The sequence below is a fragment of the Rhineura floridana genome, chromosome 9 (genome assembly GCF_030035675.1).
Source record: "Rhineura floridana isolate rRhiFlo1 chromosome 9, rRhiFlo1.hap2, whole genome shotgun sequence".
Taxonomy (NCBI): domain Eukaryota; kingdom Metazoa; phylum Chordata; class Lepidosauria; order Squamata; family Rhineuridae; genus Rhineura; species Rhineura floridana.
Window position 1 is genome coordinate 54,524,119 of NC_084488.1, and position 14,699 is coordinate 54,538,817.

At 40.7% G+C, this 14,699-nt stretch overlaps 1 protein-coding gene across 7 annotated transcripts; it reads right to left on the reverse strand.

The window, feature by feature from the left end:
• Nucleotides 1-489: 489 nt before the first annotated feature.
• APELA (apelin receptor early endogenous ligand) lies at nucleotides 490-12,728 on the reverse strand. 7 transcript variants are annotated; one of them, XR_009757861.1, is made up of 4 exons: nucleotides 12,436-12,728; nucleotides 9,629-9,718; nucleotides 4,033-4,119; nucleotides 490-1,323 (listed from the first exon to the last, which is right to left on the reverse strand). XR_009757861.1 is itself a non-coding variant. In XM_061584361.1 (3 exons), exons 1-2 carry the CDS (start codon nucleotides 12,509-12,511, stop codon nucleotides 9,630-9,632), a joined length of 165 nt encoding a protein of 54 aa, XP_061440345.1. In that variant the 5' UTR covers nucleotides 12,512-12,728; the 3' UTR covers nucleotides 491-1,326; nucleotide 9,629. The 7 variants fall into 7 exon arrangements, 5 of the variants coding, with proteins under 5 accessions (XP_061440345.1, XP_061440344.1, XP_061440342.1 ...); XR_009757860.1 differs by having other exon boundaries at nucleotides 490-1,500; XM_061584361.1 differs by lacking the exon at nucleotides 4,033-4,119 and having other exon boundaries at nucleotides 491-1,326.
• Between the last annotated feature and the right edge of the window lie 1,971 nt (nucleotides 12,729-14,699).

Sequence of the window (14,699 nt, forward strand, 5' to 3'; positions counted from 1 at the left end):
CCATGAAAAAGTAATAGTTTAGAAAATATCAGTAACTTAGGCTAGAATCCTATTCCTCTTTATGTGGGGATATGTCCCGTTGAACTCAGTGGCACTTACTTCAGAGTAGACATATATGGGTTTGTGGCATTTGTCCTCAGTCTGGTTCCTTATCGGTTGGAACTAGATGTGATGTTTTTATTGTGATGCATGCATGGGATATTGTATGCTGGCTTGTAAAATTGGTATTGATTTTCAGTTTCAGCATGTATCTCCAAAGGGGAGAAACTACAATGTGAATAGTTCTTGTTTCATTTGGGTTATACGAAGAGCCCTGCTGGATCAGGCCAAGGGCATATCTTGTTCAGAATTCTGTTCTCACAGATGCCTATGGGAAGCCCATAAGCAGGATCTAGACAGCCATAATTTCTTTAAAGTGAATGCATTAAAACTGCCTAAATCCTATCAACATAATAGGTTTATTTTTTTAAAAAGGAAGAAAAGAAATAGCATGATTTATACTATATCTTATTTAGCTACATAGGTTATTAAAGTTTACATTGATTCTCTATGAAATTTACAAATTAAGCAAATACTTCACAAATCTTTGGAGGTGGGTAATTTCCATGTACAGAATACAATTTTTAAAAAAAAATTGTACAAAGATTATTTAATATGACAGTGCTATTTGAAGTACAATTTTACAACATATACAGTTACAAACATGCTTTAAAGAAATAACCGAACCTCAACATAAGCTGTAAACATTACAATTAGTACAAATACAACCAGGAATACTTTTTGAGAAAGACTAGGTTGATCTGTTTGATAAGACCCCAGTTCTGCCAAGCCAGCATTCAGCATAGCTCTGGTATATTCTCCACTTGTATGAGTGGAACTCTAAAGGAAGGTTGAGTCATGCTTGTAAGACTTTCCAAGAATGGCTGATTAGTATTTAAAGAATTTTCCACTAGAAAACAGGAATGCACCTAGCAATGTCATCCTAGTCTTGAGAGATTGGGAAAGGTGATTGAAAAATTGTGGCTTCAAACATCCAATAGGCATTTTTACAAATATTTAAACTAATTATATTGATTATGAAACAATGGCTTCTTTCTTGCATATTCTTAGTTGGGTATTAAAGATATACAGGCGTGTGAATAAGCACTGTTAATATACCAATGTGGTTTTTTTAATGACACATAACTGTTCTAATATTGTAAAATTTGCTTTCTGGCTGCTTGAGTGCTGTGTTGATGTGAAGTAAAGAATGGTGATCATATTGCACTGATGATTTCCCCGAAGCTCCTGGAGAAGATCCCTTTGTTCTTCATTGTTTTCTTCCTGCTTAGAGAAACCCAAAACTCCTGTGAAGCTTGTTCCAACAAGCCTCTAATAAGTTTTTTGAATGTTTCTTGATGATGGTTTATGAGACACCTACATAGATTACAACAGTGCCACTATCAAATCTGTTATTTGGACATCTCGACTTCATTCATTTTCTCAGCCTGTTGGTAGAAGCTGTATTTTGGGAAGAGTAAACCAGACTGGATTTAAAATCCTGGTATTAAGGTGGTCAAACCTTTTTTTTAAAATCCCTGCAATAGTGAACTCAGGTGATGAGTGCTGATGAATATGTTGCCAAATAGGGCCACAAAAAAACGACGTAGATATCAGCATGCCCAGGAAAACCCCATGGTTTGCCAAAATACATTTTTTTAAAAATTGGCACCTACACGCATATACATATATGACCCTCTGTGGTGCAGAGTGGTAAGCGGCGGTAACGCAGCCGAAGCTCTGCTCACAGCCGGAGTTCAATTCCAACGGAAGGAGGAAGTCGAACCTCCGGTAAAAGGGGTCGAGGTCCACTCAGCCTTCCATCCATCCGTGGTCAGTAAAATGAGTACCCGGCATACGCTGGGGGGTAAAGAAAGGCCGGGGAAGGAACTGGCAATCCCACCCCATATATACGGTCTGCGTAGTAAACGTTGCAAGGTGTCACCCTAAGAGTCGGAAATGACTTGCACTAGGGTAAGTGTGGGGACACCTTTACCTTTTACACACATATACACAAAAAATCTCACTGAGGATTGAGCATGCTTAGTAGCCATTTGAATGTTGAGTGTCAGTAGTGAAAACAATTAAAATGGGGGGAGGTGCTTAATTGAGTATTTGGGAGTAGGGCATCACTGGGCAGGCTAGAACCATGCAGAGGAGCACTGCTCTTAAGATTCCACTTCTATACATCTAGTTCCCAGCTTTTAAAAGAGGCAAGGGGAAGAACAGATGTTTGAAAATAGTTGAACTTTTTCAAAGCCAGCAGCAGTTGACTTTCTGGTGGCCAGGAAAGCCCCACAATGGCCATTTGTAACCATTTCATCATTAAGATAATTGCATCTCTTATGTGATTGCAAGGAACTGTTAAGGTATGGAAGGAGAAATATTGCTCACTTATTATCCAAGGAAGTTAGAGGGCGTGTCACGTTTTCAAGCTGCTCTTTCCTTACTACAGGCTTGCATTTTGCAGCATGTGCAGCTTTTAAGGGAACTGTTTAACAACAGAAAATTGTAGCGATTCAATTATGCTCTCATCAGGTGTGCTGCTTTCAGTTGAAACCTAGAGGTTTGAGTGCAATAGTCATAGGTTTGCTTGTACCAGCCGATTTGGATCAGGTAAACAGGATACATTTGCCTAGTCCCCCACACCTTGTTTAGAAGCCAGTTAAATAAGTACATTATTCAAACAGCAGTTGCAGTTCGTAGATGCTTAGAGGAGCCTACAAGTCTGACTATGCTCACTTGAGACCCTTGAAGGATAATACTTGAGCAAACATACAAATTGCTGCATGTCCAAAAGACTTTGCTGGTCAAACAGGTGGAGATCTTGTGATGAATGTAGGTTGTGTTTAGAGTCTTATGCCCAATTCAGCTGTGTCTCAGTTTCCTGTCAGTAATAAGCAATATTGTGTCCTTGGAAGTAAATTCCTTGTAGAGAATATACTTTTTTATAATACAGTCAGCTAAGTAGACATCTATATTCCATATTAAAAATAACAGGTTGTACTAAAAGGACAATCAATCCACGAGTAAAACAATATATCATTAAAATACCACATTGTATTTTGAATGGTATTCTTCAGCCTTCTCAGACCCAGGAACCACTTTTAAAACAAACTTCAAACAAATAGAAATAAATTTAATATTTTTAATATATATGCCCTGTATGTTTAATAGTTGTATAGAAGAGAATCTCCTGAAATTCCCTATTAAAGGTGCAGAAGTCCTGTCCTCTTTTTATCTGGCCACCTTAATATGTTTAATATGAGAGGCAGGTGGGTTTGTAGATTTCTCTAAGAATTCCTTCTCAACACCTACAGTCTTCAACATTTGCTTCCATGAGGAAGGCGCCATAACAGTTAAAATAATATAGAACCAGTATAAATTTGTAGTGTACACTACATAAATTTGTAGTGTAGTGTAGGTCCTTTCTGCAGTATATATTTAAAGCAGTATCATACCACTTTAAACCCAGGGAGGAGGGATTTATTGTTAAACCACTGTGAGAATTGTGGCTCTGTGAGGGGAATAGGGGTCTCCTAACCATTCTCAGCATCTTTAACAAGCTACATTTCCCAGGATTCTTTGGGAGAAGTCAAGACTGTTTAATGGATATGGTCCCACTTTAAATGTATAGTGCAGATGGGGCCATATCCTGTCCCTCCCTATTTTCTTTCTATAAAGATGTAGTTGACTGATTTCTCTAAATAGTTACTTCAGGTGCCCTTGCGCCATAACACCACTCTGTATCATACCAATTTTGGGTCTGTTATGCATTAAGAGCCTTTTTTGAAAATATTATTATTGTCTCAAAGTGACTTAAAGTTTTTAAAGCATCTAATATAACTTTTAAAATACATCAGAGAAAAAACCCAGTATTAACTAAAAGTGCGCATCCAACAATAGCATAAAAAGGACACATCACATCCCACCCAACTAGAAGATGAACACCAATTAGGAGCAAAAAGCCTGGGTAAATAAAAATGTCTTCACCTGGTGCCTAAAGAGTAGTAGTGATGGTGCCAGGCAGACCTCTCTGGGAAGAGCATTCCACAGTCAGGGAGCCACCACTGAAAAGACCTGAAATATGACAAGGCTCAAGCTGTGCAGGGTCTATGGAATTTTTTGATGCCCAGCCCAACATTGGGACATGTGTCCTTCACAAAGGACAGTCCTCTGTTTTGAGGGCTGTCTTGTTCATGAAGAACCCTGAGAAGGGGCCTGGACATTGCCCATCTACAATTAGCACTGGAAAGCACAAGGGTCACCATGGTGAGCTGTATTGTATTACTATTTAAATTATATTAAGTCCTTCTAAATTTGCATCATACATTAGTATGCACATATGTTATGCAAATCTGTGTTATCTTTTGTCCCTCTCTTTTCTTTGTAAGACATTTCCTCTTTTGTGGTAATCCTTAAACGGCCACCCTAATTGTAAGCTCCTTGCGAGCAGGGACTTGACTGTGTTGTGTATGTAACTCTGTAAGATGCTGTGTACCCTGATGACACACTATAAATATTATTAATAGAATTTCTGTTCTCTGTTAGTGGGACCTACTTGCATTCAAGTGCCATAGCACGGCTATGACCTTTCATGCCTCTGTCTTGTCCGTAGCAATTCATCCTCTCCAAGAGCAGGCTAGGGTTTTAAAGGACGTTATGAATCTGCTGCCACAGTAAAAAGTCTAGCAGAGAAAACATTCTCTTTTGTAATCTAATCTCAAAATTAGGTCAGTGCAATGACTGAATACATCAGACAGCTCTGCTCATTTTTCCATTAACAATTTAAATATTTCTTCTCCAAAGTAATATGATGAAAGTGCCTACAAGGCATTTCTTATTACTGGACTGGTTTTTAAAAGGAATATTTCAAATTTCAATAAACCTTATGTTGACACACAACTCTTTTATCACGATTGGCAATTGTGTGGGAACTGAAATTATTGCCAAGTAGTTAGACAAAAATATGGCTCTGAGCCTCATGAGCTATCATGGAACATTATATAATGTGTGACGAATACATGTTAACAGCCCTAAGCAGCCTCATGTAGGAAACATGAAGGAGAGGCCTTCCTGGTAAGCTTAGCTTTATTTTATCTTAAGGTGCTACTACCTGTGCAACAGCAGCTCAACTACCTGTAACTCTACTGTAGACCATGGTGAACTAGAAGATGTTGGACTCTGCCTCCCATCATCCCCAGCCAGTGTGGCCAATGTTTGGGGATGATGGAAGTAGTCCAGCAACATCTGGAGTAGCTAGCATGGAGCCTTTACATCTTGTTGGACTGCATCATTCCTTATTAGCTATGCAGGCTCGGGGTGGTCGGACTTGGAGTCCAACAATATCTGGAGGCCACCAGGTTCACTACTCCCGATCTGAAGGGTCATAAGTTCCTCATCGCTGCTCTAGTGGGTTAATCCATAGGGAACAGCAGCAGTACCCAGAACCATGGACAGAGCCTAGATTTGACAAATACTTAACTGTTTAAGAACATTAGTACTCCTGTGAGCGGTCAGCTTGAAAACGTGTGGGTTCCATACATGGCTTACCTCCCTATAAACCAATACACAGGAAGTTGCCACATACATATTGCTGTATAGAATGCATCGTGAAACCTTTGCATCCACGTTTGAAATTTTGAACTCTGTCCCCGCCCTTTCCCTTCCCTTGCTTGACACACAAAAATATTTCAGTTGCTCAAAATATCTCTAGACCAGGTCATAGTTAAGAGCATGTGTTTCTGTTCACTGGCTGTTTCTGTTGTTACGAGCAAGCAGTTCCCCAAATGTAACTAGCCACAAAAGAGCTTTTAGTCTTGCAAATAGATGTTCTGCGTAAGGAGGGGTAGGAAATTCACCTAAGTGCATATTTATTACCCAGGCTCTGTAATATCAACTTGCATGCATTGTATTTCAAGGCACATTAGAAACTGGCTACACGGTCATGAAACGCTGCGAGTACAGGAAGGAGATGATTGAATCCACTCTGTACAGCTAGTGGCTCTAGGACTCCCTCTCCTCCCACTTCTGAATTCTACAATGCTCCTAAATTCCTGCATGCTGAGTGAGCTGATGTGATTGCTTTGGCTTGATATCTTTATGTTGATACCACTCAGCTCTCGCTTAATCTGCCACCTGCTGTAATTGACACACAGGTGGGCCTTGCTACTAAAGCTTTTTTTAAAATCATCTTTCTCTAAAAGTGCATATAATGTATTTCTGAAAGACCAGTGCTGTAGCTGATTAGGATCTTGAAAAAGTTAGCATGGTGGTGATGAGGCATTTATTTATTTATTTATCCATCCATCCATCCATCCCACCCTTCCTCCCAGAAGGAGCCCGGGGCAGCAAGCAAAAACTCTAAAAACCATTCTAAAACATCTTAAAAACAAGTCTTTAAAATATATTAAAAGAAAGCAAATGTAAAAACATATTAAAACATACACATCTGAAAACATATTAAAACAAAGTATCTTTAAAAACATTTTTTTTTAAAAAAAGAGTTTTTTTAAAAAAAATCTTAAAAAGTAATTCCGACATCAATGCAGACTGGATGCTCACACATTCCCCACCTTGGTTACTTATAGCATAACGTATAAGCAAAGGTGATGTTTATATGGAAGAACTCTTAGTTTTTGTTTACTGAAGCTTCTTGAGTCTTACGAACATCAGCTGTTTTCTGGTGGTGTGAGATTCCCACTTGTATTTCAATGCAGGTTGCTTTGGGCATAATTAATATTCCTTGCTTCTGACCTACACTGACTTCCTTTGTAACTAAGCCTAAGTTACATGTAACTGACATAACACACATTCTTTCCCTGTTTACTCCTGCCTCTGCTTCTGCCCCCCCTTCCTCTCCTGTCTCCTTGGTTGTGAATGGTAGATTCAGGATAAACAAAAGGAAGTGCTTCTTCACACAGCACATAGTTAAACTATGGAATTCGCTACCACAGATGTAGTGATGTCACTAATCTGGATGGGTTTAAAAGGAAGTTAGATATGTTCATGGAGGATGAGGCTATCAATAGCTACTAGTCATGGTAGCTATATATTATCTCTAACATCCAAGACAGTGTGCCTCTGAATACCAGTTGCTGGGGAACATGAGCCGGGAGAGCGCTATTGTGCTCACATGCTGCTTGTGAGCTTCCCATAGGCATCTAGTTGACCATTATGGGAACAAAATGCTAGACTAGATAGGCCTTTGGTCCAATCCAGCAGGGCTCTTATGTCACTGATGTTTTGTTAGCCCTTGAGATAGGAACCTGCACTCTTACATGCTGTAAAATGCTACGCACATTATTTGTTATTATTTATTCAATTTATATTCCACTCTTTCTCCCAAACAAGCCCAGAGTGCAGAGCTTGGAAAAGTTTTTTTTTTTTTAACTACAGTGGCCATGCTGGCTGGGGCTGATGGGAATTGTAGATTAAAAAACTAACTTTTCCAAGCTCTGCCAGAGTGGCATTGATGATGCAAGATAAAGAACAGGTAAATAAAACTGGCTGACACATGGTGTCAGAAATATTTGAGATGGGTGTAGTTTTCTCCCAGCTTCTGCACAGATAGATTTCATAAGAGTTTCAAGCACGGGCACTGGTTACTTCAATGGAGCTGCTTAGAAAATGTAAATTGTTTTTGAAAGGCAGTTACTGGCCCTTAAAGATGCTCACTCCTGATTAGTTGACATTTTAAGAGAATTGATTTTTGGGATTATAGTCATTTTTTATTTATTACAACTAAACTACCTAAGGCTATGCCATTATCCATACCACAGAGAGAGAGAGAGAGCTATCAATGGCATGTTTTATTCATCTGTAAATGGTATGCTTCTCCAAAAGGGAGGTTTGGCATCCTTTTGATCCTTGCTGTGGTATATTTACATGTTTTACCTGTGTGCTTCTGGAGTGGCAAAAGTGTTTGCATTTATATGGTGCCATAGACTGTAGACCATTGATCCTTTGCACCTCCCATTATTTAAGCTGCAGGACCCCCACTTGGTTTCAAATGTACTACTTCAGCTTTATACAGTGGAATGCAATCTTAAATCAAAGACCTCCCAGTTCTTCCTTCAAACAGTCTGCTACTCACTATTTTGAATAGGATGGCACATGAGCTCCTGCCAGGGCAAGCTTGTTAGTCTATGCCTCCTCACACTTTGTCTTTTTCTTGCTATAAAATAACATAGCTGCTCTTTTGGATCTTGTATAAAAGGGCATTTGAATTCTTTCATCTTTACCAAATCAGTCTAGGATACAACCCTTAAAAAAACATCCTTAGCCCCTAACCACATTTCCCTGGAGCAGCTACCCAGTGGTGAAACGGGAATGTTTGAAGTAGTGGTGGGAAACCTATGGCCCTCCAGATGTTGCTGGATTGAATTGGCATGATTCTTGATCATTGGCCATGGTGATTGGGGCTGATGGGAGATGAAGTTCAACAACATCTGGAGGGCATCCCCGGTTTAAAAGGGTGCACATTCAGCAAAACGTGGCTGTTATGGAGCTAAATGATAAGAGTTTCTTTTGTTTTTGATGTAACATATTTCTGTATCTCTAAGAACAGCCTGACATGAAGAAATTCTCCAGGTTGAGAAAGCATGATCTGCTGCATTTCTGTGTGTCATGTTGCTGTTAAAGGAATAGAAGGAGGGTGTTAAAGAAAACTAGTGAGAGTCTTAACAATTGAACATTAGACCCTTGACATGATTTCATGTGAATCCTGCCATAGGTGGACTAAAGTGGGGAAAAAAATCTTATAAAGGCATCCAATACCATCAGACAAAAGCGTCTCTGGGTGGTATTCAATGTAGTCATGTTCAGAATAGCCAGACTGAAAGGAATGGATTTAAATTAATCATAAGTAATTATTAAGTCCACTGATTTCAGTGGGTCTACTCTGAGTATGACTTAGTCAGACGCCATCCTTTGCATTTAGCAAGTTCGCGTGGCCCTGATTATTACAGACTGTATCCCCTTATTCTTAACTGAGATATATTTGTAGGGTGATTCTGCCCAAGGGATTCACCTTTTAGATTTTATAGTAATGAAATATTTTCACTTTCTTGTGCAAGCCAGGAAAAGGCTTTGCCTTTGGCTAGTAGAAAACTGCAGCAGGACAGCAGGGTGTCAAATGGGTCCCATTCTCTGTGCAGCTTCAGAGAGTGAAATAATTGACAGAGAGCCCAGTACTACTCACTCATTTGGAACCGTGCCCTGGAGTTCACATAAAACAAGTACTTTTATTGTGTTGTTTCTCACCCCCTTGAGTTCATTCCCATCCCCACTGCTCCTCCCCCTTGCTCTATTTTCAGTGCAAATAAAATCACGAAGAACGGAGGCCAAAAGAAATTGTTTGTGGTTTGGGGTTAGCAAAATGCCCCCTAAACTGTTTGGAAATGAAAGCATGAGTTTACAAATGGATATATTCTGGAGAAGCCATTCAGTGCTCCCCGACACTGTTCCTAAGCAATGCCAGAGGAGCATACTTTGATAGTTGCATCCTACTGGTGCCTCATTTTATTACCAAACCCTTATGAATGACCCTTGCCTAAATTTATCCCAAATGCTGTAGAATTTCGGATACCTCAGGGGAAGGGCACTCTGGAATGAAGGGGCATGCATCTCCTGTGGGAACAGTGATGTCTGTGGAGTTTTCGCCTTGAAGCCAGGTTAACTGGAAGACAGGAGAGACAAAACAGCAAGATATAAAATGCATACCAGAGAAACAAGAATGGTTGTTGCTTGGTGTCAGAGGTATTTTGGAAGAGGCATAAAGTGTGTCTGCTTCCTGCAAGATGTCATCTTCTGCACATGTGAGATTTCTCTTAAGATCATGATTTCAATTTCGTACTAATCATGAAGTACAAAATCCATAAGGGGATTTCTAGTAGCAAAGCTGCCTTATTTTAGAAGCACTCCATTTTTTTGAGAAATTATCCATTTTTTCAGAAATCTTAGACCAACCCTACAGAACCTTCAGCTATCCATGAATATAATCCAGCCAAACCGCAGGTACTCTTACAGCACATTCCTATACATGTCTACTCAGAAGTGAGCACTACTGCGTTGAAGGGGATTACAATAATCTTCAAAATGTATTGGGGAATAAGGCCTAGTGACTATAGTGGGGCTTACTTCTGAGTTAACAGGCATAGGATTGCCCTACAGGTCCCTTTGAAATTAATGGGATTTAAAAAGTGTTTACACTTGGTTGAATCATGATCTTTGGCTTTAATGCATGGAACAAAATGGCTGTGTGGAAGAGCCCTTAAAACCCTTTCAGGGTTTAATTTTTTTCTTTAAATTTTGTAAATTGCCTAGAGAGCATTTTATATGGAAAATGGGGATTTGACAAAGAGAATAAATAATGAAAGAGGACACCTGGATATCAGTACAACAGTCTTTAAATAAGAAAGAAAATACTTTTGCATTTGTGGTATTACTCTGAAAAAGATAAGCCACTTTCACAGACACTCGAAATACCATATTTAGCTAAGATATTCAGGGTAACGGCATCCTTATCAGCTAAGGAACTGGGGTAGTGTTGTGGTTATATATTAGCTTGTTCCAGTCTCAGTTTAGTTCTAAATTCATTGGGGGCAAAATGTTATTTCTCAGCATCACCCTTCCTCCTGAGACAATAATAGTGGCCTACTTTACAGGGGTGGTATGCAAAGCATGTTTGAACACTTTTAGGGAAAAGTGGATTACTGGTCCTCTCTGAGCCTTTTGCTACTGGAAAGGTTGGGCAATAAAGTTCTCAGGCCAGTATAGTGGCCAGTTTTTGATGTGAGAAATGTTAATTCAAAGCTTCCTTCTCATGATCAGTGGGTGGCCACAGCAAGCCACTATCTCCCAAGAGAGTTGGGAAGCCAAAATGCTTCTCTATGTTCCTTTAAAGGAAGGTCAAAATATAAAATGTAATGTTCCCATAATCTCTAGATCCAATGTTAGAGGAATGGTAGGATGGACAGACAATTCGTCTACCATGAGCAACTCTTCTATATTCTTATTAAATACGCCTTCACCTGTTTAACAGATGCAGATATATGGCAGGCGAAATCACATTGTATTTACCAACATTCTGACAGGTGCTGGGTACCTGAAAAATGATTCAGAAACATACTAAGCAACTCTTCCCCCCCTCCCCCATTATCCAGTTAAGATGCTTTGCAGGACTGAAAACTCAGATGCCTTTAGGGAGACTCAAATGTCCTTTAGGGTTACTTTTTGATTTCACCATAGATGTAGACTGCCTCTTCAACTGCACTGGTGTGGCTTTATTTGTGCATCAAAAGGCAGATTGATGGCTATATGATGCTTCCCCTCTGTCCCATCCTTGCTTCATTTTTAACTGTCAGCCAAAGAGGACTGGAAGTGCACATTATCACCAGCAATGTTCCTTTTGCCTAAGGCTGTGGTTCCATTTCAAACAATTCACTCTAGAGACTTATATCAGTAAAGCAAAGGAGACCACCACACAGTAAGTAGTTTGGAGCTGTCAGCTTCATTCAGAAAAGCGAATCTGCCTTCTGAAAAGTGGACAGGGTGGGGTGGGGAGGGCAATTATGCAAATATTTTACTCTTCTCAGGAATCAGCATATTAGATCTGATTTCAACTGACACTCTTTCACAGCTTAGTTAAAAATTGTCAAAAGCTGTAGGAATCTGAGCGAGTGTATTTCTGGGTCAGAAAAGGCAAATGAGGTGGAAGGTTAAAACAACCAAAGCCTATTCTCCCTCTCTCTGATCAAGGTAATCAAAGAACTGTTATATCATCCTAAGAATCAATAAAGCAGCAGTCTAGGCAGCTATTTGCCAGAATAGGTAATTTCTCATGGCAAACAGTGAAATAATTGCATTGCCCACACATAGGACAGTAGTCTTTTATGAATATCTGCACAGACACAACCTGAATAATGCAAGCTGTGCTCCTTAGAGGTTCCAGTTTACTCATAGGGCTACAGTGCTTAGAGAGGAATCGACCAAGCTACATTTACAGATTGCGCTTCTTTTGTGACTTTATTACAGCAAAAGCCTTCATTCCAGCCTAGCCAAATATAGCATTTAAAGAAAGCACGTTATGCTGCACAAGCATCAATAGAGCTGATGTGATCATTAACTCTTAATTTGCTATTTTCTCACAAGAAGGAAAATAAATGGCTTTGCACTGAATCTTCAAAGTGGCATGTTAGATGCAGCCTCAATTAAGGAAACTCTGCTCTCAAAGAGAGTTATGGCCGCAAAAAATCTATGGGAGGCTAGTAGCTTGAGAGAAAGAGAGAGAGTCAGGCTTCAAATGTAGCCACCCTAGAAATCCCACACTCTGTAGAAGAGATGTACAAAAGGCAGTCGAGACATTCAACATATTCAGATCACTGGTTTTCTTACCTGGCCTCTGTCCGTTGATCAGGAGCACAAGGATGAGGAGCAAAATCCAGGTCAAAAGGAGCTGCTGGAACCTCATTTTGGCAGACCGGCACCAAGTGGATCCGATATTTCAAACACTTGCAGCCAATCTACAGACACCCTCCCGGAAATGTGTCTGCAGTATCTCTGGCTCAGCTCACATTCTAATGACAAGCTTTCGAAAGGAGCTCCCAGCTGCCTTTTCCAGCAAGGTTAATGATCACACACCAGGCAAGGTTACTGGTTCTGCACTGTGGTCAGTGCCTTCCTGTTTCCCTCTTCTTTCCTTCTTTTTTTTGTCACTCCCACTTACTTTCCATAAGCAAACAACAGGAAGAAAAGCCCCTGTAAACGGCAGCTTCTGTCAACGTCTGTGAAACAAGGAGCCCTGTGAACAATGGTCCAACTTCCCTTTCGATTCATTCCAAGTAAGGATAAATATGCAAAACGAGGAATAGCCTTCCTCCTCCCATTTGCAACTGTTGATGCTTTGCTGCATTTGCCCATGTTGGTCCCACATGTGGAAAAAGCCATAGAAGTGACAGGAAGTCTTTCCTTTTGTCCCCCTCTGAATTGGCATGCTTAAGAGCACCAAAAAGCATTGTGGGCCCCTCTTGTCCAGGCCCCCCAATCTTTATCCCTTGTCAACTAGCTGCAAAGTAGCATCTATTCAAAGTGAAAATGTAAGCCTTTAAGCCTAATGTGCCTCTTTTGTAGAAGCAATTTTTTTTTCAAGAGCCAACATTTCTTGGCTTGTCTACATGGCTCTTGAGACTGATCAAATGGGTACTGGCTGTAGGACTGTCCAAAAAGTACATCACATTAAAAAACAGACACCCCTCACCCCATTCCCATCCAAGTCATCGTTTTCATTCTAGTACAGATTCAAGATTGAGTACCATCACCAAAGAGTGTCATCTACTTCATGAGGCTCCTGCCACATTTTATAATCACTTGCAATCTGTTTTTAAAACGTGCAACATTTAACTCTGTGACTTGTTTGCAAGGCACTTGGAGGGTAAAGTTGTTTGCCTCTGAAGCCATCTTGACTCCTCGTTTGTGTCAGTCTCCAGAGAGGAGTTCAGTGAACCATCCTGATGAGGTTTGATCATGTAGACAAGGTGCTTGCAACGATGCGCCTGGCCATGTGTTCCTCGACTCTTGCCCATCTTGCCTTCTTAAAGCATGCTGAGGGGGTGTGATTGGGTGGGCCCAGGGTGTGGCTAACACATCCTTGTGGGAGGAAGTGATCCCAGTTATCTTGAAAAAGGTGGTGATTCAACCACTCTTGAAAAGACAGGATCTTGAAAAGCCTGGGTCTTCAGGCCATGGTGTGAAGGCACATGAGGGCAGCACCCTGCTGAAGTTAAGCAGGGTCAGGTCTGGTCAGTGCCTAGATGAGAGACTGCCTGGGAACCATACGTAAGCCACTTTGGGTTTCAATCATGAAAAGAAAGGTGGGGTATAAATGTAATAAATAAATATAATAAAAACAAATAAATAAATAAAAGACACAGCCTTGACCTACTGGTTTGTTACCACCCAGTTGCAAATATCTGCTTTTGGGGGAAGGTGATCAAGACAGCAACACTCCTACATGAAACCAATTATCTATCAGTCCATTTCAGTCGACTTCAGGCCTGGTTGTGGGGCTCAATGCTATTTAACATCCGTATGCAGCTGTTGGGGTGGTCATTAGGAGATATGAGGCAAGGTGTCCTCAGTACACTGATGATACTCCACTCTGTTTCTCTGTAACATCTGAACTGGGAAAGGCTGCGCTAGCTCTGGAGCAGTGTCTGGAGCTTGTGGTGGGCTGGACGGGGACCAACAAACTGAATCTGAACCCTGGTAAGATACAGACACTATGGACACGTGGCTCCTAAGTCCAGATAATTGCCTGCTTTGGAATGGGGTTGGATTCCCCTGAAGGAACAGGTTTGTAGTCTGGGGGTGCTCCTGGATCCCTCTCTGTCAGTAGAAACCCAGGTGATCTCAGTGGCTAGGACAGCTTTTTACCAGCTTTGGCTTATAAAACAGCTACAGCCTTTTCTGGACTGGGGTTATCCATACACTGAAGACCTCCAGACTGAATTAACAAACTCTTGGGGGGGGGTGCCCTAAAGTTAGTCCAGAAGCTGCAGCTAGTTGAAAATGCTGTGGCTCAACAGCTCATTGGGGCAGAGAATCACATTCATATTATGCCACTGCTGGAAGAATTGCACTGGCTGCCAATTAGACACTGG